This window comes from Hibiscus syriacus, unplaced genomic scaffold, assembly GCF_006381635.1.
Source record: "Hibiscus syriacus cultivar Baekdansim isolate YM2019G1 unplaced genomic scaffold, ASM638163v2 tig00116962_pilon, whole genome shotgun sequence".
NCBI classification, from domain to species: Eukaryota; Viridiplantae; Streptophyta; class Magnoliopsida; order Malvales; family Malvaceae; genus Hibiscus; species Hibiscus syriacus.
Window position 1 is genome coordinate 3,858,952 of NW_024063488.1, and position 23,714 is coordinate 3,882,665.

Here is a 23,714-nt window from a genome sequence, read left to right on the forward strand (position 1 = left end):
TTCGGTACGGAATTCATGTGTAATATTTTTCTCCTTTTAATCTCATGATGCTTTTTTCACACATTACATACCATTGTCATGGTTATGGTTATTAGGACTGTAAACGGGGTAAGTCAAGTAGTGTAGAGCTCGACTTGATTCAACGCAACGTTGGTTAAAAATTTGAGTAAGTTTATTCGATTAGAGAGTTAATTGTATTTTGATTGAGTACTTACTTTTATAACACAATTGGTTTTCCCAATATATTTTATAAGGGGTTTTCTGACCCCTTTCCACTTGAAAAACATTTAACTTCAAAATTAAGATGCAAAAAGTGCAGAGCATTTAGCAGCTTATTTGAATCATCTGAACCACAGTGATATTAATGGCAGACTTCTGAATGAAAATTGTGTTCAACTGCAGGAGGTGGCACCAAACATTCTCAGCACAAACATAAATGGCATTTAGAGCTAACAAACCACATATTCATCTTAACATTTATTGACATTTACGGCCAATGGTACTCGGACTTCGTTGCACGAGTATGTATCCGACAAATATATTCGATTCCTTGAAAAATCATATCTCGACATCCATATCCAAATGTGTAAAGACACAGATACTTAAAAACAAAATAAGAAGTCGGAATGACATGGTTTCCGGCCATCATTATCAAAGAATTTATTGTGCTTCTCAGCTGAAACACCAAAACAGCCATGCTTATTAAAGAACCAAGAAGACCGCAAAATGAAAAGAAATGGTACCCTTGGGTGTTTTCCCAGAAGCTTTGCTTGTACAGAAGTCCCAAAATGTATTTTGAGATTCCCAAGAAGATGTGATCCATTGATAAAGAAAAGCAAAATAATCTAATACCGGTTCCAGTATGTCCGGCGCCTGAACCAGTTGTAGTCGGGCAAACCTTGGATAGGTCCCATGGCAGCAATCGCAATATCCTGCAAAATAAACACAAACGGCATTAAAAACATTACATCATTCAATTTCAATGTCTCATCCCATCAAATTTTTTTTTTTTTTTTTGATAGGACATCAAATTTATTAGTATTGATCCCATTTCAGTCGAAGCTAAAAGGGTAGTTAAGAGATAGACTTGGTTGTAGTTCCTACCCTGTCATAAATAAATCGGTTTGCCACTCTTTTAACAGTGCTTGGATCAACAGCATCAATCCTAGCAAATAATTCAGCAAATGGGATTCTCCGACCGTATGTAAGTAGCTGCAAGAATTGGAGGTCAAAGCCAAATAAGTAATCAAAAACAGAAATATACGAGGTTCATGAAAAAAATTAAGATCATACAATTGCATGAGTGATAGAATTTTTGTTTCTAGTCAATTTAGATTTCTCCTTGAATCATTTACAACTTCATTTGGTTAAAAACTGCATATGTGCTGATTCACATGATATGGTTGCTAGAATTCCATGGACCATCGGATTTAAAACCTTTTTTAATACCGGAAAAAACTGTACCTGACGTCCAATATCTTCAGCTACAGGACTAGTTCCATCTATGTGAAGCATCAAGGATGATTTTAACTGCAACAAGAAACAGCAATAGTAGTTGATCACACAAAGATATTACACAGTCAATGTGTCTTTTAAACAAAACTTATGCAAAATTTGCCTGTTTGGCATGGTGCATAAAAATGCGTCAGCTAGGGCAGGAATGGTAGAAATATTTTAGCAACAAAAAAGGATATTCTTGTTCAGTCGACAGAGTAGAGCTTCTATAGAATTGCACAATAAAATGAAAGGTATTTAAAAAGTAAAATATAATGAAAGGATAGGTTGAATGTCCTTACTGTTAGCGGTTATGTTTGGTATTTTACTTCGGGTGATGTTGTAAGTTATAGTTGTATGTAATTCGGGTTTATTAATATATTGAGGTACTCTTTTCCTCCTTCCGCTAGTTGCCTCTTCTCAAGAGGCAACTATGAGGGAAGTTTTTAATGAGACCTCCTATTCCTATCAAAAAAAAAATATTTCAAGCAAAACCTAAAATATAATGCCAATGAGGCCTCGACTTAACGGAAAATGTAGGCCCTATACACTTTGAGATCCCAGGTTTAAGTCCCACCACACACGGGATCTCTCCAGATTTATTCTGGTTTTACTCCAAATATATTCCGGCTATTAGTCTGGCAGTTCATTATAATGACTGTAGTTACCAAGATTCTGTTGACTGTCATTATAAATTCTATGACCTCTTGAAACCACTTTCATTGGTGCATTTGACTCAAGCTTATTTTATTAACTTAGAATGCCACAAAATCATCTATTGCCAACTGGATTGTTCTATTGGCACACTGTAGAAGCACTTAATGACACAATATGCCAAAATTTCAAATTTAGCATCTATCAAACATGACATCATAGAAGCATTTGTAGCTACCTGATTACGAGCACGAATGACATCAGCTTCTGAAACACGATAAGCTAGCTTGGTTATCTCGTGCATAATAGCAAACGCCAAATCATCTAAACAATCAGGCTGAAATCCACGTATAAAACATAGAATTTAAATGAAAAAATACAAATACAAATACAACAGCATATAGCCAACAGTTACACATGCCAAAATTTTTTGTCAAGTCCTATCCGATTACGGGTTTGAGTGTGACCAACATTTTGGAATATCATATCCTCCTACCCATATCTCAGACTCGGGAGTGAGCCAGTTACAAGTCTCTGACCATTTTTGTAGATCACATCCTCCTATCCATATCCCAAAATGTGTAGGACACTGGTTTTGAATATAAGTATCTCAACAAAAATGGGTGTCGTATAAGAGTATTTCTAGAAAAATGAAGAATCCGACAAACCTAGGTTAAGCCAAGGCAAAAGTAGGGAGGAAAAGGCAGCAACCAGATAAGATGTTAAGGCCTCAAGAAGATGAATTAAAAATATCAAGATGATATCCAAGAATATTACAATCTTTTATCTGAAAACACAGTCAACAGCATCGATGCCTGATGCCAAAAAGACACCAAATAATATGACCATAACAAAACACTACAAAAACATATGGCAACCTCACCTTGGCAACCGCATATACACCAAAAAGACCGGTATCTTTATAGTTGGTGTTGAAGGCCATCATGCTTTCCGCAATTTCATTAATACTGACTCTTTGTACCAGGTCAGAGCTGTTTAAAGGATTTCAAAACTAATCAAAACACTGAGAAAACGTACGGGTTTCATTGTGAAACCGAAACATGGCATATTTAAATTGCATTTCGAGATTCAACAGAAGAATAAAACTCACCCCATGTGCTTTCCACCCCCGACATTTTTGCTCCATGAACCCAACATTGCCTGCATAACCATTAGTGCAATTGAATCTGGATCCGTCCAAGATGCTCCCTCAAAAGCAACCGCAAATTGTGCCACAGGAACATCATCATTGATCATTCTAACCTGATTTTTTAATTAACAAAAATAAATTTAAACATTAGAGGGCATATTACAGCATAAAACAGTTCAAAATTTACTAAAGGATGATACCCGCACCTCGGAACCAGTAAAAGTGGCCGGTTCATTCATAACTAACTGTGAACCAGTGATTGGATCGGATGATAACTTGGTAAACAACTTCTTAACTTGCTCAACAATTTCCTCATGCTTAACAGCCCCAGATGCAGCAATGACCTGTTATGGTTACCAAATAACACAATTTGAAGAGCCTGCCAACAACTCTTGCACAAAGTACTTGCATGATATGCTTGGAGATCAATGGAATATGAAGATATTCATTTGCTTTTGACTTTAAAGCACTTGATCTTGACATACATGAAGATACACAAGAAAAGCTAATTAGAGCACAGCATACCATTCTTGGAGCAGTGTAGTGTGTCTGAATATAGTTCTGCAGATGGTCTTTGGTGATTGTCCTAATATTGTCGGCAGGTCCCAGAATAGTCCTACCCAGTGGAGTATATTGGAATGCAGTTGAATGCAAATGGTCAAAAATAACCTCCTCTGTTTGACCCTCAACCTACAAAAATTCACCAGATTTGAGCTTTTCTTATGGATAATCAACAGAGAACCAAAAGCAAGTGCAGTTGACAAAACCAAGGCAACATTAACTACAAAAAATTAATGATAATAAACTTCCTTATAATGCTAGACAAAAGATTATTTGACACCCCACTGCTCACATAGGAGTGCAAAACATGAGCTTGCAAGCAACTCGGTTTCAGATTGAAAAGAATTCAAATCCGGCTTAATCATTGTCTAATTGAGCTTGAGCAGCACAACATATCAAGTGAAGTCATGTATCCTAATGCTTGACATGAGCAGCTTGCAGGCTTAATCGAGCTTTTTTAATTTATAATATAAAATATTTTAGCAAAACTAACTGAGCAGGAGTTCAAACATGAGAATCAAGCTCAATTTTTTTTAATGTAAACACAAACAGTTCCCAAATTGTGTTGGTCTTTAAAATGGAACATGATCGAGCTCAAACTGAACTTTGAGCCTAAAATTTCAAGTTGAGCTTCTCGCAACTTCAACTAGGATTGGGTTGTACACATACCCACAGAAAAGAGGGGGGGACAAGATGAAATATGTTATAAAATCATTGTTCTGTACAAAAAGCACAACTCTATCACAACCTAACAATCAATGCAAAGAGGTCTCTAAACCCATGTAACTCCTATATAGCACATGTAGCCAATAAACCCCAGTTATAGCTAAACATGTCAAACAAAGCAAGAAACTTTTACACAGAATCTAGGACCACCTTGTACCTTCACATATTAGTAAAAACAGAAATAAATTATTATCAACAAATAGAATAAATTTAACTGTAAAAATTCAGAAGCCATCAGTTAATGGAATCAATATCAACTTTTTGCTCCTCCATTACTTTAATTTCAAATTCTTTTCCAAGCTAATCCAACACACCAACCAAACACATATTTAACTCTTCTGTTCCCTAAAAATAGATAGTTAACATTAATACCCATATCAAAATCCTGACCCCTCCCCCCAACTAAAAAAAGACCTCCACATACCTGGCTACCTCCCATATTCCCAGAAAATCAGATTGAATACATGATAAAAGCCATCACACGTCAGCCAAAACCAATCATTAGAAACCCAAATTTTGTTAATTGTGGTCTCAAAATCACTTCCTTCTCCTATCTTCCTCAAAATTATACTCTACATTCCTAAAGATAATATAAATATATAAACATATTTAGATCCACCCATTAATCTAAAAACGTTTTCAGCTACTTATCACATACCAAGGAAAAACAAACATAAAAAAATTATTCCCTTCTATAATCCCTAAACACAGAAACACCAAATACATTTTACATATAGGAATCATATATTATTTTAAAAAATGCAAATCCCAAAATATTCAAGCTTCTTAATTACCTCTTCCATTTCTCTTAGAATCACATCCCTTTCCCTACTAATTCTATGTTCCTGGAACTTCGAATTCTGCAAGATATCAGCCAATATATCCAACGCTTTAAAGACATTTGTATCCATAACTTTAGCGTAATAAGTTGTCTGTTCCCTGGAAGTATAAGCATTCAAATGGCCACCATATTCTCAATCTCTTCTTCCAGTTCCCTCGCAGACCTCTTCTCTGTCCCTTTAAATATCATGTGTTCCAAGAAATGCGCTGTCCCATTCGTCTCCTCGGTCTCAAATCGCGACCCTGCATCGATCCAGACCCCAACAGTTGCCGTGCGGGATGATAGGGTAGATTCAGTTGCCACACGAAGACCATTGGGCAAAGTTGTGATCTTGGTTTCGGGGGAGATAAGATGTGGGTGTGAGATGTCATGGTTGGGTGAGGGGAACCATATTTGAGGAAACGAGGATCTGGGTTTTCAAGCTTTTGGAGCTTTGATTTAACTTCGACGGCTAAGCGGTCGTAGATCATGGAGGTTGGTGGAGGAGGGGAGATCTCTTTAGATTCGGCGGGTGCGAGCGAAGAGGCGGCCGAAGAAGATGATCGAGCAGCGGTGAAAGAGAATGATGGTTTGTGGGACCGCCGAGCTAGGGAAAGAAGCTGCTTGATCGCCATTTTTTGACGATTTCTTTTCTTCTACCGTGTAATTTTTTAGGGTTTGTAAGAAATTAGGGAAGATGCAGTCGAAGATATTAGTGCAACTCTTGCTTAAACTATGTCGTTTTAAAGCTGAAAGAAGAAAGGGCGAATATATCTTTATGCAATTTTAATTAATATTTAATCATCGTTACAATTTAACAATTTATAATTTTGTTTGTATTATTATTTGATATATTAACAATTTAACATACTCTTGGAATTTATATTATTGTTTCTATTAGTATCTGATATATTATTGTTGGAATTTATATTTATGCAATTTTAATTAATATTTAATTATGCGTTACAATAAATTTTTTAATAGTTAATATTTTTTATTTTTATAATACGAATAAAAATATATTGCATATTATAAAATAATTCATATACTTTTTATATTTTAAGAAATAGAGAAAACATTTATCAACGGGTGTTGGTTCAAGTAATAAGTAGTTTGATATCACTTAAACAGATTTCGAATTTAAATTATTATGTACGTAGAAAATTTCAACCTCGGAAATTGAGAGGAAAAAAAAATAAAGATAATACCTTTATAGTGTGGAAATTGAACTTGGGTCTAAAAATTTAAATACATTTGAACCCAGAAATAGCATATAATAAATTTAAAAGGTAAAATTAATCTTACATATTATTAAATAATTATAAAATTTACAGGTGGATCTACCCACCACCTGTCACGAGCAACCACTGCTTCAACTGCAAGAGGAGCTTCCTCAATCCACACCATTTGAGCTAGGAAAGAACAATTCACCTTAGCTATGGCATGGGCTGTAGAGTTTAGGAGCGACGAACAAAAGATAAAGATAAGTTATCAAAATCCTTCGCCATTTCATGGGCATTCGAAACAATAGCTCTAATTTTGATCTGTCATCTGTTGCAGTCTTGCAGATGTTTTTCTAATAACCATTTGAGCATCTCCTTCAACAATGGCACTGCGAAACCCAAGATCACGAGTTAGACAGACTGCCTGCTCACAAGCCCAAGCTTCGGCTGCCTCGGGGTTGGGTATATTCTGATTAGGAATCGAACTCGCCGCCATGGTAAGACCTTCGTTGTTTCTAATGATAATTCCAGAAATCGATGACTTAGAAGATAAATCAAAACTTGCATCAAAATTTGTTTTTACCAAATTAGTCGGAGGAGGAGACCAACGATCATGGTTTAACATTTGTTCAACTACTGGTAAGAAGTTGCTTGCATCGAGTTCAACCATGAATTTTTTAATAAATTTTGTTAACTCCCCAGGACTTTGGATAAAATTATCATGCATCCTCTTGTTTCTATATGACCATAAAGCCCAAGTGCCACCACGAAGAGCTTACATTGAGTCTTTAAAAAAGCATTGAATAGATTAGATAACCATAACATCCACTGATGCTCTACAGGTATTGGAGGAATAATTAGGTTGAGCTCGGTTAATACTTGGTGGAAATGATCACAATCCTGAACAAGATGAGCAACAGTTTCTTGGTCGATGTTGCACAAGATACAGATGGGGGAAACATTCACTCTACGGTTGAAAAGATTAGCAACAGTAGGGATGTAGTTCTTGAAAAATCCCCAGCAGGAGATCTTGATCTTTGGTGGTAGAGGGAGTGCCCAGACAATATCATAGAGTTGGGAAGTGTCTTTTTGCAAGAAAGAGGGATCGCCTAACGGAAAGCAAGCCTCACCAAGGAGGAGTCCGCAACCAACCTTAACAGAATATCGACCTGAAGAATCATGACACCATATTAGAATGTCTTGCTGAGCTATTCTAGGGAGAGGGATACTGAGAATGGTAGCAGCTTGGTCAGCAGTGAACAAGGCATTAACAATATCTACAATCCAGGTATCAGTCACAGGATCAATTAAATCTGCAATTGTTTTGTGACTAATATCAATAGTGTTAACTTGTATTCGACCATTACCAGGCCCAGGTAACCAAGCATCATTCCATATGCTGATGGAAGATCCACAGCCTACTCTCCAACCGACCCCTGCTGCAAGAGACCCCTGGTGCACCAAATACTACACCCAGTATATGACGGGTAAGATCCTAAATCAGCGTCCATAAATGACTTGTTAGGAAAATAACTACCTTTCAACATAAGCGCTAATAAGCAATTAGGATTTAAGAGAATATGCCAACCTTGCTTTACTAAAATTGCGATATTAAACTTAGCTAGGTCACGAAAGCCCATACCTCCCATATTTTTTGGCAAACAAAGATCGTTCCAACGAGTCCAGTGAATTCCTCTTCGAGTGCCATTTTTACGCCACCAAAACTGATTTAAAATATTTTCAAGTTCATGGCATAAAGATAAAGGAAACAGAAAGCATTGCATGGCATATACAAGATTCGATTGAAGAACCTTTTATAAGAACTAATCTAACAACTTAAAACTAATAAAAATAGAACTAATGACAATGAATGATAAGTATCATTAATACTAAGATAATAGGATATGATGATACATCTGCAATTAACTTATCACAACTCAAATACCACGTATCTATGAAGATTGCAAACATTTATCAATATAAGAGAATCTTTTTCAAAATAGATATAACTTCAGTGTTTCTTCTGCATATGAAACCTTGAAGTCGCAAACTTGGTCTCCCGTGATACTATTTGGAGATTGGTTTGGAAACTGAAAATACCACAACGGATCCGTGTCTTTCTGGCCTACGCTTCATGGGAGACTCATGACTGACCAGGAACGTGCCAAGCGAAGACTCACCAATGATACTACCTGCTCGTTTTGTGGGGATTCTGAAACTATTTTACATGCACTTCGTGATTGTCCTGAAATTAAGCAATTATAGTCGAATGTTATTCCCTTAACTTGGCGTGGTACCTTTACTCCTTACATGTGCGTGAATGGCTTCTTCAAAATATTAAAGTTCAATCTGCTAGCAGCCAGCCAATGCTCGTGGAACAAGTTTGTTGCCTCTTTGATATGGGAAATATGGAAACGACAGTGAAATTTTATTTTCTTGCATGATTGTGTGTCTACAGATTCAGCTCTCCATATTGCTCTAACTTGGGCGAGGAACTTTCAAACCTGTTTCCGTCCCCATGGTGAAGCTTCGCAAAGCATCGAAAGAGCAGTGCAATGGGAGAAACCTTTGGCAGGGTGGATATGTGTTAACACATATGGTGCTGCTGCAAATGGTTGTTTGCGAAGTGCCGCAGGGGGATCCATGCGTGACTGTGAGGGTAACTGGCTATGGGGCATGTTCACTGGTTTAAGCATTGCATGGGGCCAGGGATATGAAAAAATATTCTTCAATCCGATTGCCTTACTGCTGTGAATATGGTGAATTCAAATGACGATAGTGTTGATCACTGTTCCTTGGTTCGAGCAATTCGAAGTTTAAGAAAACGAGCATGGGCAACACGTATTCAATGGAAGAGAAGATGTAACGTAAGAGTAAATAAAATAGACTAAAATACACATAATTTTATAAGAAGAAATACTTGTTAAACAAAAAAAACAAATAAATTAAAATATGTAAAACAAAACTTAGAGAAATAAATAAGAAAAGAAAAAAAAGAAATATATGGAGATATGAAAGAGTCAGTTCTCAAGTCATAACAAATGATAATTAATTATGTTTGAGTTGAAAAAGTCAAGTAATTTGATATATATTTTTACATGTCCTGATTGAATGTGTCATATTTATAAGTGACATTGAATAAGTAAACTCTTTTATATGATTTCAGTGAAATAAAATATTTGTTATTTTATTTATTTTCATTACGACTAACCATGTAATTTTTACTAATGCAATCATCAGATGATTATTTTTATTAAATTAACTATAAATTAATATTTCATATCTATAAATAAGTTGTAATGCAATAAATAAACAAAATAGATAACTTTATAAATAAAATATCTTTTATTACAAACTGGATGATTGAAAATTAAGAACATGATAACAAAGAGAGCAGTTATTTAGAGGGCTTTTAAGGCGAAAGGGCAGCCCTCATAGTTGAGCAAGTCTTGGCCAGACTATGGTAATTCCACAGGCTTTATGTTCCAAATGTCCCGGGCATATTCATGGATGGTTCTGTCGCTGCTGAAGTTGTACGAAAGCCGCGGTATCCATAATCGACATTCTTGTCCATCTCTGCCAAACACGATTACAGAACGTTAGAAAAGCGTACGTTATAAAAAATTATGTGTCCGAATCGAGTACTTTCGCAAGATAATAGGCGAAAGGGATGTTGTAAAACAATGGAAGAGCTTGCTCTTAACTAACACGTGCATGGATTTGTAATGTGAGCATTGAGCAAAGGAAAAGGGTTACTTTCTGGTTTTTATAAGCTTCATCCACCTTTGCTTGGCATTCTATATAACTAGGGAAGTCTTCACCAAAAGGAAATAGTCTGCACAACCGAAACCTTCGTTTCCTTCTAACGATCCCTACATTTCAGCGTAGCTTGAGGAACCGAACACACCGCACCTCACAAACTTCTTAACTTCTTCGAATCGAGGATCTGGGATGAACTGCGGTAAGATGTCAACTATGTCAATGATGAGAAAAGAAAACTAAGGCAGAAAAAGGAAAACTGGTTATCTTGCCCTTGCGAAAGCATACCCCCTCGGCTCTTTCTTTCCGAAGTCCATCATCTCGTTAGCTCTAGCCCCGAAGAGGAAAAAGTTGCCTTCCCCAACCTTCTCGTATTTCGACATTGGCACCAACCAAGGTCCCAATCAGAATGCAACCGTTCATCGCAAACTTCATATTGCTGGTTCCACTTGCCTCCATCCCAGCAGTACTGCATAAAGGGAAAAAAACATAAAACAACAGATAGAAATTCAGATGCCTCACTGATTTAAATCTCTCCTATAAACCCATAGACCGAGCTCATTTTTATGTCGAACCACAACAGCTTGAGCTCGATTAATCTTCATGCTTGAACTCGATTAAGCTACAAAGAAGATTATACCTTTTACAAGTAGGAGTTTTAAAGCAAGCTAGGAAACTTCCTTGCTTCCTATGTTACTCGGACTTAGACCTGCAGGACACGAGTACATGTCCAGCGCAGCTATACTCAATATTTTAAAGTAGTTTCATGAAGTTAAGGGTCATACCCTCATTCCTATGTCCGAATATGCATCCGATACGGATACTTCGACAAAAATAGAGTCAAAGTAACATGGCCTGTTTACATTATGTGAAGAATTATCCATACAATGAATAAATTCGAGATACCTGATATTCTGTGATAGCTCACTTGCAGGGATAAGTAATTCAGCCACACTCACATTGTAATCAGGAACAAAAATAACCTGAAATTAGAACACAATAAGGCATTAGATCTGATTAGAGATATCAAAGAAATCAAGTAAACTATTAATACAACGATTTCACATAATGAATTTTTTTTATGGTGATCTCGGGAAAGAACAACTGTATTAGGTTCCTTTATGATATTGTGCAGTCAAGACAGACCTTCAGTAAATCACCAATATCAGGATCATTATTAATTGTAGCATCAACATCAGCAATGAATTTCACAATTCTCTTGGCTTGAACATAAGTGGCAAATGCTTTTCCCCCGAATATGCAAACACGCGGAACAAACTTTTTCTTTCTTTCTGAAGCACTCATTTCTTTCATCATCTTCTACCGGTAAACAATACCCAAAATGTTCAGCAGCTGACACTTGTATTCATGTATGCGCTTCACCTAAAATTCTGAACAACAATGGTCTAAAAGTATTCATAGCATTTATCACCTACATGTACTTTTTGCTTACATGATAACTGTTTTGACTTCTTCGATGATATGTACAGTTCTTTGATTACTTTTTAGGAAAGCAAGGCTGACGAGAAAGTACCTGGGCATCGAACATTGAATCAGGGCTTACTATATAGCCAGTCTTTTCTTTAATGAGGGATGCAACCTTTAACTTGTTGCTCCTTTTTTCAGCCCTCCACTGGGCTTGAAGATCCTCATTATCTGCAAACTATGAGCATATGCCACAACACTGATTAAGGTCTAGAAAAAAACGAAGGATTCAAACGTTTTCTCATATGTATACAAAGACAGATATGCATTTTTATATACAAAGACAAATGTGCTTCATAGATATCAGAATCCTAAAGGCTAGCTATTTCATGAAATAATATCGGTGCCTGAATTTCACAAGCAATGCCTAATCTGTGAAATAACAACAAATATTAGATATAGGCATGTACATAATTGGCAAGAAGAATGGGACTAGATTCTACAAAAGACAATCAGGGAGTTTTTTTCTTGTGAAAAGCATTTCAGAATGCATGACCGATGTCACGAAATATCATCACTGATCATTCACAGGGTGTAGTAATTTCACTTCTACGAAACATTCCAAATGATTGTACAAGAAGTTTTACAAGAAAAAGAAAAGCCTCAGATATGGCAGAATACCTTTCTAAGTTCAGACAACTTTTCAGTATTTACAATCCAATCTTTTGAGCCTGTCCAGCTCGTTATAATTTTACTCAAGTCTGGATTGCAGAAACGGATCCATCTTCTTGGTGTGACCCCATTTGTTTTGTTTTGAAATTTCTCAGGCCACAACTGCCAAAATTTGAGCACAGAGATCAATAATTGGATCATGAAGTTGAATACTTTTTGTAATTAAAGGAAGAGATTTTATAAAATTGCTTTTACCTGAAAAAATCATTAAAAACATCATCTTTTACTATCTCACTATATATGTATCGCAGCAACTCCGTTGACTGCATGACCACCTACGACACAAAGGTTAGCCATACGAACCAACTTAGGGGGCTCTGGTACTGGTTCCAGGATCTTCTTTTTCTTCTCTTGAATGCCTTTCTTCACAGATTTACATTTTCTATCAGCAGGCTTGAGTTCTTCATCATCTTTTTTTTCCTCTTCAGATTCTCCATGTTCATCAGTGGAAACAGCAACAGGACTTGTCTTGGGTTTAACTAGCAAATCAGAGAACTCAGCTGGCAGCTCAACATTTTCTAAAATCCTCATCAGTTTCAGCTTCTTATGCTGTAAGTTAGAATTGTTGCGGAAGACGGCTATCGGATAGAGAAAAATCACAACTGATAATTTGAGAAAATAAAAAAAAGATAAAATAGATATAAAATTTACGTGGAAAACCCCTAAATAATATAGGGTAAAAACCACGGGCAACGGTAGAAGAATTTCACTATGAGAAAATAGGAATTACAACTTCTCTCGATCTACCAAGGAGAAAACAATGATAATTCTCTCTTGATTAAAAAGAAGAAGGAGAAAACAACTCTCAAGAAACTCTCTAAATTCTCTAGTATTGGAAGAAAGCTAGAATGATTTGGGATATTTTTGAAGCTAAATAAGCTAGGGTATTTATAGTAGAAGTTTAAGGACTAATTTATAAATGCTCTAAATTACAATTGCTAAATTATGATTATACCATTGTCTAAAATTCAACATTTTCTGCCACCTAAAGCAATTTTCACTTTCGGTGGATTTTTTTCTTTCTTTATTATCACTTTTCGGTGACTGAGAAGACTTTTCAACAATCTCGCACTTGAAGATTTAATTGGAACATCATATCTTCACATTCTTTATACCTTGTACCTTCATGTTGCTTACGTCTCTGACAGGCCACAAGAGGATCGACACCAGGTAAATTTATCAGAGTTGATCGCCTTCGTCATGAAATCTGTTATGTTGTCTTTGGTATGGATCTTCTGCATATCTACTGTCACTTCTTCCACCTTTTCACAAATGAAATGATATTGAACTCGTATGTGCTTTGTCATTGAATGAAATGCTGGATTCCTAGCTAGATGCAAGGCGCTTTGACTGTCACAAAACAGAGAGACATACTCTTGATTGTGCCCAAGCTCCTCCAATAACATCTTCAACCAAATTGCTTATTTACTGGTTTGTGTAGCTGCTACATATTCTGCCTCTGTTGTGGATGTAGCCACAACTAACTGTAATTTTGAAACCCAACTTACTGCTCCACCAATAATTTTGAACACATATCTTGTAGTAGATTTGTTTTTATCCAAATCCCATGCATAGTCAGAATCTACATACCCATTGATTAGTAAATTTGATCCTCTGTAACATAATGCAACATTTGAGGTCCCTCTGATATATCTCAGGATCCTCTTTACTGTATTCCAATGCTCTTTGCCTGGATTCGCCATGTATTGACTAACCATTTACACTGCTTGTGCAATGTCTAGTCTTGTGTATATCATAGCGAACATTAAACTTCCCACTGCCGATGTATACGGTACTCGAGACATTTGCATCCTCTATTTTTCACTGCTAGGACTCATACTGGAGGATAATTTGAAGTTAATAGGAAGAGGGGTAGAAATTGGCTTACAATCTTGCATGCTGAATCGTGACAAGATCTTCTTCAAGTAATTCTTTTGTGAAAGCCAAATCTTCTTATTACTTTTGTCTCGGTGAATTTGCATTCATAGAATCTTGTTTGCTGATCCCAAGTCCTTCCTTTCAAATTCCCTAGCCAATTGTGCCTTCAATTCTTCAATATGATCTTTGTTGGGTCCTGCAACCAACATGTCATCTACATACAACAACAATATAACAAAATCATTATCACCAGACCTCTTGAAATAAGCACAAGGGTCTGCATTAAGTCTGTTGTATCCAAGGCACATAATGAAGGAATCAAATCTCTTATACCAACACCTCGGCACATACTTTTAGATCGTACAGAGATTTGTTTAACCTGCAAACCAAGTTCTTTTATTTTTCTTCAAAACCTTCAGGCTGGAGCATATAAATCTCTTCTTCAAGATTTCCATGAAGAAAAGTTGTTTTAACATCTAGCTGCTCTAGATGTAAATTCAATATAACACACATTGCCAAGACTACTCGAACTGTTGTTAGTCGAACCACAGGAGCAAAAATTTCATTAAAATCAATACATTCTTTTTGAGCATATCCTTTGACCACCAGTCTTGCACGATACCTCTCAACTTGATCGTCACCATTTCGCTTGATTTTGAAGACCCATTTGTTACCAATTGGCTTCCTTCCTTGTGGTAGTGGCACAAGGTCCCATGTATTATTTTTATGAAGGGCTTCAATTTCTTCTTGCATCGCCATCATCCATAGTGAAGCATCTGAGCTGTTTATTGCCTCCTGGTATGTTGATGGCTCACCGTCCTCTGTTAAAAGACAGTATGCAATATTACCTTCTATATCATAATCTGAGTGTCAATTGGGACGTCTTCTCACACGATCTGATTGACGAGTTGTTGGAGCTTCAGAACTCTCTGGTTCTTGTTCATCATGTGCTGGTTCTGCTTCAGAAGAATCTCCTTGTTCAACCTCCTTGTCCACATGTATCTATGTAGTCTCTGACTTTTCAGCATTATCATCGTCTTCTTTTCTTTGTATTTTATCCTTCTACAAAGATAACATCCCTGCTAATGATCACTTTGCGGGCAGTGGGATCTCACAAGCGATACCCCTTTACTCCATCAGCATACCCCAAGAATTTACATTTCTTGGATTTTGGATCCAACTTTGAAATTTATTGGGAGTTGTACATCACATACACAATACTTCCAAATACATGGAGGTTTGAATAATCAGCTGGTTTACCAGTCCACATCTCCATTGGTGTCTTCAGCTCTATTGCAGTTGATGGAGCTCGATTCACCAAATAACATGTAGTATTGACTGCTTCTACCCAGAATGATTTTTCTAGGTCTGCATCCCTCAACATTGCTCTTGTTCTTTCTAACAAGGTTTTGTTCATCCGCTCTGCCACTCCATTTTGTTGAGGAGTGTTCGTCACTGTGAACTGTCTTTTGATGCATTCTTTTCTGCAAAAGTCATCAAATTCTTCACTTGTGTATTCCCCTCCATTATATGTTCTGAAACACTTGATCTTATTTCCAGAATCAAGTTCCATCCGCGCTTTAAAGTTTTTGAGAGTTGAAAACACATATGACTTCTTCTTAATAGGGTACACCTAACATCTCCTGGAGTAGTCATCAATGAATGAGACAAAGTATTTTGCTCCGCCTAGGGATGTAACTGGTGCTTGCCATACGTCAGAGTGAACCAATTCTAGAACACCTTTGCCTCTAGAATTTGATGTGTTGAATTTCAACCGGTGCTGCTTACTTGTTATGCAATGCTCACACTCACACAAAGGAAGTGATAACTTTGTTAAGCCTAGAAGTAGCTTTTGCTCCACAAGGACTTTCATTCTTTGTTCTGACATGTGTCCAAGTTTCTGATGCCATAGCATTGCAGAATCTGAACTACATGAGGTAACAGAGGCTTTTGCTTCTAGCAAAGTCTCCCCTTTCAGCATGTACAAGTTTGTTGCTATCTTTTCGTCTTTCAACACCACAAGCGCTCCACGGGACACCTTAATGATTCATTTTCGTGTTTCAATCTTGCTTGCATTATTATCCAACAATCCGTAGGATAATAAATTTTTCTTCAGGCATTTCACGTGCCGCACATCTCGAACAACTTTAATTGTTCCACCATACATCTTCAATTTGATGGTTCACACGCCAACGATCTTTAAGGCATGATCATTGCAACTATACACAGATCCTCCTGAGACAGGTTCATAATGGTAGAACCATTCTCTTCTTGAGGCCATGTGATATGTTGCTCCCGAATCAATGAGCCATATATATGTATCTCTTTCTACCTTCCACGGTGGTTGACGCTTCACAGCATAGATCATCTCCATCATCTGAAGTGTTTGCGGTATTGCCTTGTGGATTGGAGTTTTTATTTAGACTCCAACAATCCTTCTTTAAGTGACCATTCTTTCCATAGTTGTAGCACTTTAAATTCTTCTTGCTTCTTGACTTTGATCTATCATGTTTGTGACTGCTGCTTTGGCCACGTTCTGTTGATCTCTCTCTCATCGTTGTCAACGCTTCTGCTTGTTGAAAATTTACTTGTTTGTCTTCCTTGTTCTAGCGCTGATTTTCTTCTTAGAGAACAGAAGCTGCAACGTCATCGAACACTAGACTGGTGGCATTATTGTTTGTCAAGTTGATGATGAGTTGATCATACGAATCAGGTAGACTTTGAAGTAGAAGTTCAACACGTACTTGTTCTCCTATTGCACATCTTAAGGATGTAAGCTTAGAAAATAGCGTGTTCAGTGTATTTAAGTGCTCCGTCACTGAAGTAGATTCTGGCATACGGAGAGTGTACAATTTTCTCTTAAGGAAAATTTTATTGTGCAACGATGTGGCCTCGTACAGTTTGGTGAGATGATTCTGTTGAAAACATTTTGATGTTTCGATATAACAAATTAAATTAAAAGAATTTTAATTTTGAAAATGATTTTTCTAAGCATATTTGATATATTAAATCGAATATCAAAATATTACTCAAAGTATTTCAAAGTTCATTTTAAATCCTTACTAAAGTGTAAAATTAAGTTTTAATCTTAAAATAATTTCAAAACAATTTTACAAGGTATTTCGAACCGTTTCAAAGCCAAAAATTATAGTTTGTCCAGAGAGAACCGATTCCCCCCCAAGGGGGTACCGATTCCCCCTGAATGGTTTTGCTCCGAGAAATAACAGTATGGTCGGAGGAAACCGATTCCCCCCAGGGGTATCGATTCCCCTCACTGTTCAACGGTCGAATATTTGAATTTTATACTTAGGGAACCGATTCCCTATGAGGAGGAACCGATTCCCCCCACGCTCCAAGCAGAAATATTAATTGTTTTCACACTTAAACGGCTCCAATAACTTCATTAATGATCCCCAACGTTCAGAAGTGATTCAAGGTGTATTTAAGCAAGCTTAGAAGTCATTGATCAATAACAAGAAACATCAAGCAACTAAAATCAAGAGAGAATCAAAGAGAAAGCATCAAACCTCAAGTTTGAACATTTGAAGTTTATTTTTCATTCAATATTCATTTTGCTTTCAAGAACACTTATTGTGCTCAATTGTATTTATTCTTGAGTGTTCTTTCTTTGTTCTAGAATTGTGCAAACATATTTGCCTTGTGAGGTTTTTCTTGTAAGTTTGCAAATTTGTAATCTTCTCTTTGAGAAAGTGTGCTATCAAGAATTGGGTATATTCTGAGGGAATTATAAGGTTATCTCTTAGGCCTCAAAAGAAAGAACAAATTAGTGAATTTGTTGGAAAATCCTTAGTGTGGATAGCTAAGGTAGTGGACGTAGACTTTGGTTGATAAAGTCGAACCACTGTAAATCGTTGTGCAATTACTTTCAATTTTCTGCAAAAGCTTCCACCAAAATTTTTATTGCCAATTCACCCCCTCTTGATCGATTACATCGATCGATTAACTCAACAATTGGCATCAGAGCCTAACTCATTTGAAGGTTTTATCGCCTCTTGAGCCGATTTGGGAAGAGTTACATCGATAATCAAAGTCATCAATAGCCTCTACTTCAAACTTCGACTTCGGTCTCGATTCGATGCCCTTCAATAAGCCTCCTTTCTTCAATGGGACTAACTATGCCTATTGGAAAATAGGATGATGCACTCTATTCAAGCAAGTGACATGGGAGCATGGAATGTCGTAGAAGAAGGATACATCAAGCCTCTCACTCATCCAAGATTGTGGAGTGAATGAGAGACAAGAATGTTCCAGCTCAACTCCAAAGTCATCCATATTATATTTTGTGCTCTTGGACCAGATGAATACGGAAGAGTTTCATCTTGTACAACCGCCAAAGAAATATGGGACAAACTTCAAGTCACTCATGAAGGTATCGATGAGGTAAAGAAATCTAAAATTAGTATTCTAACGCATAGCTATGAAAATTTCAGGATGAAACCAAATGAAGATATCAAAGCTATGACAGATAGATTTTCAACGATTGTCAATGGTCTCAAATCATATTGAGAGATCATTTCAAATGAAAAGCTTGTGAGGAAGTTAGTCTACTCCCTTCCAAAATCGTGGTAATCAAAGAAGATGACAATCGTCGAGTCTAAGGACCTAACGTCCTTAACTCTTGAAGAACTAATCGGTTCCCTTCTCACTCATGAAATGATCCTTGAAGATGAAGTGGACATCGATAAGATTGACGAGACAGCAAAGGAGAAGGGGAAGAAGAAAAACATTGAAGTTGCTCTCAAATCCACAAAAGATGAGAGTGATTCGAATGACGATGATGATGACGAGAAAATGGCATTGTTTGCCAAACGGTTCAGAAAAATGATGAGACCTTACCGAGGAAGAAAATTCAAACGAAATGAAGGCCTACAAAATGAACCAAAAGAGAAAGACCCGATCATTTGCTATGAATGCAAAAAGCACGGGCATGTCAAATATGATTGCCCATAATTGAAGAGAAAGGGGCAATCAAAGAATAAGCAACATGGAGCGATGAAGAAGGTTCCGATGAAGAGGAACAAGAAGTAGCAAACTTGTGCTTGATGGCATTCGGGGAAGATTCTAAGGTAACCTCTAACTCATCTGATTTTGATGATTATCTTATGGAGCTATTAGAGGAATATAATGGGTTGGCTTCGGATTGAGAAATTATTTTTAAAACATAAAAATATTTCAAAATTGAAAAATGAAATAAACTCATATCCAAAACCAACAACGATCTTGAAAGTAAAATCAAAGATTTGCAAATCAAACTAGAAGAGTTTGAAAAGAAAAATTCGGATTTACAAAATTTACTTTCAAAGGTCAATGATGATCATCAAAAGAAAATTGATGATCTTAAAGCTTTTTTTGATAAAGTTGGAACAAAACATTTTGAAAAAGGAGAAAATTCAAAATCCAACTTTGTTAGAAAAAGTTTTAAAAACTACAATCATAGAGGTCCCCGAAGAATCTCTAATAGAAAAATTGTTAGAAGTATGTGGGTTCCTAAAGAACTTATTACTATTAAAGATAAAGATATCCTACACAAATTGATACCTAAGGGGACTAGGATTTTGGAAAACTAATGAATATGGACCCAAAAGAATTTGGGTACCAAAAATAAAAAATTAATCTATGTTTGTAGGAAAATGAGTATTGCTACAAGGCACGGGAAACAAATTCAAATTCATGGTACCTTGATAGTGGATGCTCGAGACATGATCGATGACAAAAGCCGGTTCATTGAGCTTAACGCCAAAAATAGAGGAGAAGTGACTTTTGGTGATGATTCAAAATGTCACATTGAAGGTATGGGTACTATAGGTAATACATCTTCCATACAAATTAAGAATGTTTTATATGTGAATGGATTAAAGCATAATCTTTTGAGTATTAGTCAATTTTGTGATAAAGGATTCAATGTCATGTTTGAAACTAATGGTTGTAAAGTTATTGACATTGCATCTAATCGGATTATGCTTGTTGGTCATAGAATAGGAAACATTTACATGGTGCATTTAGATTCTATTAATGTGACTAATTTATGCCTAGTTGCTAAGGATGAGCATGATAGTTGGTTATGGCATAGGAGACTAGGACATGCTAGTATGAGTGTTTTGCAACGGTTAGTTCAAGGAGAATTGGTTCGAGGGATGCCTAAACTAAAATTTGATAATGATAAAATATGTGATGCTTGTGCTAAAGGAAAACAAAAGCGAGTTTCTTTTAAATCCATTAATGATGTGTCAACTAGTAGAGTATTACAATTGATCCACTTAGATCTTTTTGGGCCATCTAGAACTACTAGCTTGGGTAGAAAACAATATGCATTTGTCTTGGTAGATGACTATTCTAGATATACTTGGGCTCTATTCTTAAGTACTAAAGATGAAGCATTAGAAAATTTCATCACATTCTCAAAAGTAATCCAAAACGAAAAAGGTTACTCTATCACTAGTGTTAGAAGTGATCATGGCACTGAATTTGAAAATCTTGGATTTAATGAGTTTTGTAATTCTAATGGTATTAGCCATAATTTTTCAGCACCTAAACCCCTCAACAAATGAGTGTTGAGAGGAAAAATCAACTGAGAAGAAATGGCTAGAACCATGCTTTGTGAAAATAATTTGCCAAAAATTTTTTGGGCGGAAGCCACAAATACCGCTTGTTATGTTGTAAATCGAGTAATGATTAGGTCAATTTTAAAGAAAACTCCATATGAAATTTTCAAAAATAAAAAGCCTAACATTAGTTATTTTCATCTTTTTGGATGTAAATGTTTTGTTTTAAACAACGGTAAAGAAAACCTTGGAAAATTTGATGCTAAAAGTGATGAAGGAATTTTTCTGGGTTATTCCTTAAATTCTAAAGCTTATCGAGTATTTAATAAAAGAACTTTAGTTGTAGAAGATTTTATACATGTTGTTTTCGATGATAACCTCCTTCCGAGGAAGGATTCTTGTGTTAATGATGATGTAGGTATTGTACAAGCAAATGACGTTAGACATGACGTTGGAGAATCATCATCAAAGGAAGAAACGAAAAAATGAGGAAACTCATGATCCTCTTGAGAATCCAACCATTGAAGAAACGGAAGTATCTTATCCAAGAGAGTATAACTATGTCAATGATGGTGAGATTATAGGTGATCCATCCAAATGGGTAACTACTCGATCTTCTCTTAGAAATATTTGTAATTATGTTGCATTTATCTCATGCATAGAGCCTAAGAATATTAAAGAAGCATTAAATGAACATTGGATTATGGCTATGCAAGAGAGTTAAATCAATTTGAGAGAAGTAAGTATGAACATTAGTTGAAAGGCCTAGTAATAAGTCTAATGTAGGTACTAGATGGGTATTTAGGAATAAACTTGATGAGAGTGGTAATATAGTGAGAAACAAGGCTAGACTTGTTGCTCAAGGGTATACTCAAGAAGAGGGCATAGACTATGATGAAACATAAACTCATGTAGCTAGGATGGAAGCAATTAGAATGTTATTAGCATTTGCATGTTTTAATGAATTTAAATTATATCAAATGGATGTTAAAAGTGCATTTTTAAATGGTTTTATAAAATAAGAAGTGTATGTGAAACAACCTCCAGGTTTTGAAGATTCAAAATTTTCGGATCATGTTCTTAAATTGACAAAAACACTTTATGGTTTAAAACAAGCTCCTAGAGCTTGGTATGAAAGATTTTCAAACTTTTTAATTGAAAAAGGTTTTCAAAAGGGAAGGTTGACACTACATTGTTTTTAAAGCATAAAGGTAAAGATTTATTAGTAGTTCAAATTTATGTTGATGATATAATATTTGGTTCTACTAATGATGTTCTTTGCCAAGAATTTTCTAAGCTAATGCAAAGCGAATTCGAAATGAGCATGATGGGGGAGCTCTCATTTTTCTTGGGACTCCAAATCAAGCAAAGAAAAGATGGCATCTTCATCAATCAAGCTAAGTACGTCAAAGATATGCTCAAGAAATTTGTACTGGAAAATGGCAAGCCTCATGGCACTCCAATGAGCTCTTCAACAAAGCTTGACTAGAGAATCTTTAGATACCTTAAGGACACTCTTAGTTTAGGACTTTGGTGTCCTAGAGACTCTAGCTTTAGCTTGCATGCCTTTTCTGATGCATATTATGGAGGATGCAAATTAGATAGGAAAAGCACCTCCGGTACTTGCCAATTCCTTGGAAATATGTTGATTTCTTGGTTTTCAAAGAAATAAAATTGTGTTGCATTATCTACCACTGAAGCGAAATACATTTCAGCTGGTAGTTATTGTACACAAGTTTTATGGATGAAACAATAACTTTTTTATTATGGAATTGAAGTAGGTACCATTCCTATCAAGTGTGACAATACTAGTGCTATTTGTCTCACTAAAATCCCATCCAACACTCTAGAACTAAGCACATTGAAATAAGACATCACTTCATTAGAGACCATGTCACTAAGGAAGATGTAGTTCTAGAATTTGTTGATACTTTGCATCAATTAGCAGATATCTTTACAAAACCTTTAGACAAGGAACGTTTTTGGACACTTATGAGATAATTAGGTTTAACTGACATATCTTTACTAAGTGTTTAAAATAATTTTAGCACTTTAAAGAATAAATGAAAAATGCTTATAATAGTAATTTCTGATTACATTCATTGCTATTAGTTAGGGGGATTTTATGATTCTTGATGAAAAATTAACTTTATGTTCAAATGTAGTTTAAGGATTAATTTGATTGATTGAACACAATTAATTTTTGATATATGAGTTGCCAACACCACTATAGAAGATTTTGATAGGGGGCAAATGGAATCGATACCCCCTTGAAGGGGAACCGATTCCCCCTTTGAAGGGGAACCGATTCCTCTTGTAGGGGAATCGATACCCCCTGGGGTTCTGTTTTTTTAAAACGGGCAGAACACCCAAAATTTTCAAACTCTATTCTCTTCTCTTCTTCGTTCTCCTCCTCTCTCTCCCCAAATCATCACTTTGATTCAAAAACAAAGTTTCTTATCGGAATTACTTCAAATATCATCTCCTAAACCTGTTGGAATCATCAAATTAGTGCAAAAATCATCACATTCTCACAAAATCCGAAAATCTTCAAGGTATTTTTCTAAAACTTCTATTTTATCAAATTTTGAACATAAAACTAGTTTTAATTAGTTCTAGATTGAAATAGTGACCGGGCATTGATTGTTTAGTGATTAGAAACTAGATTTTACAACTAATTTCATCAAAAACATAAGAATTTTCCAAAATTCTTTGAAATTTTTGAAATA

At 36.0% G+C, this 23,714-nt stretch overlaps 2 protein-coding genes and 1 pseudogene across 3 annotated transcripts; 1 reads left to right on the forward strand and 2 right to left on the reverse strand.

The window, feature by feature from the left end:
- Nucleotides 1-799: 799 nt before the first annotated feature.
- LOC120190707 lies at nucleotides 800-6,113 on the reverse strand (annotated as a pseudogene).
- Nucleotides 6,114-6,776: 663 nt separating this feature from the next.
- Nucleotides 6,777-9,516, forward strand: LOC120190372. Of its 2 annotated transcripts, none has more exons than XR_005522613.1 (4): nucleotides 6,777-7,125; nucleotides 7,471-7,916; nucleotides 7,999-8,115; nucleotides 8,672-9,058. XR_005522613.1 is itself a non-coding variant. In XM_039193455.1 (4 exons), exons 3-4 carry the CDS (start codon nucleotides 8,025-8,027, stop codon nucleotides 9,380-9,382), a joined length of 387 nt encoding a protein of 128 aa, XP_039049386.1. In that variant the 5' UTR covers nucleotides 6,777-7,125; nucleotides 7,471-7,916; nucleotides 7,999-8,024; the 3' UTR covers nucleotides 9,383-9,516. The 2 variants fall into 2 exon arrangements, 1 of the variants encoding a protein (XP_039049386.1); XM_039193455.1 differs by lacking the exon at nucleotides 8,672-9,058 and adding an exon at nucleotides 9,087-9,516.
- Nucleotides 9,517-10,703: 1,187 nt separating this feature from the next.
- On the reverse strand, nucleotides 10,704-11,759 carry LOC120190231. Its single transcript, XM_039193338.1, has 3 exons — nucleotides 11,534-11,759; nucleotides 11,173-11,370; nucleotides 10,704-10,856 (listed from the first exon to the last, which is right to left on the reverse strand). The coding sequence occupies exons 1-3, from the start codon at nucleotides 11,702-11,704 to the stop codon at nucleotides 10,704-10,706; spliced, it is 522 nt and encodes a 173-aa protein (XP_039049269.1). The 5' UTR covers nucleotides 11,705-11,759.
- Nucleotides 11,760-23,714: the final 11,955 nt, after the last annotated feature.

Bases quoted from the DNA above. Each gene is read 5' to 3' on its own strand.
- LOC120190231 (XM_039193338.1), bottom strand. From the start codon at position 11,704: ATGATGAAAGAAATGAGTGCTTCAGAAAGAAAGAAAAAGTTTGTTCCG. The intron at 11,371-11,533 runs GTCTGTCTTGAC...TTCTAATTTCAG, and splicing joins ATATTGGTGATTTACTGAAG to GTTATTTTTGTTCCTGATTA. The intron at 10,857-11,172 runs GTATGACCCTTA...CCCTTTATGCAG, and splicing joins ATTCGGACATAGGAATGAGG to TACTGCTGGGATGGAGGCAA.
- LOC120190372 (XM_039193455.1), top strand. From the start codon at position 8,025: ATGCTGATGGAAGATCCACAGCCTACTCTCCAACCGACCCCTGCTGCA. The intron at 8,116-9,086 runs GTAAGATCCTAA...GTGTGTCTACAG, and splicing joins CTACACCCAGTATATGACGG to ATTCAGCTCTCCATATTGCT.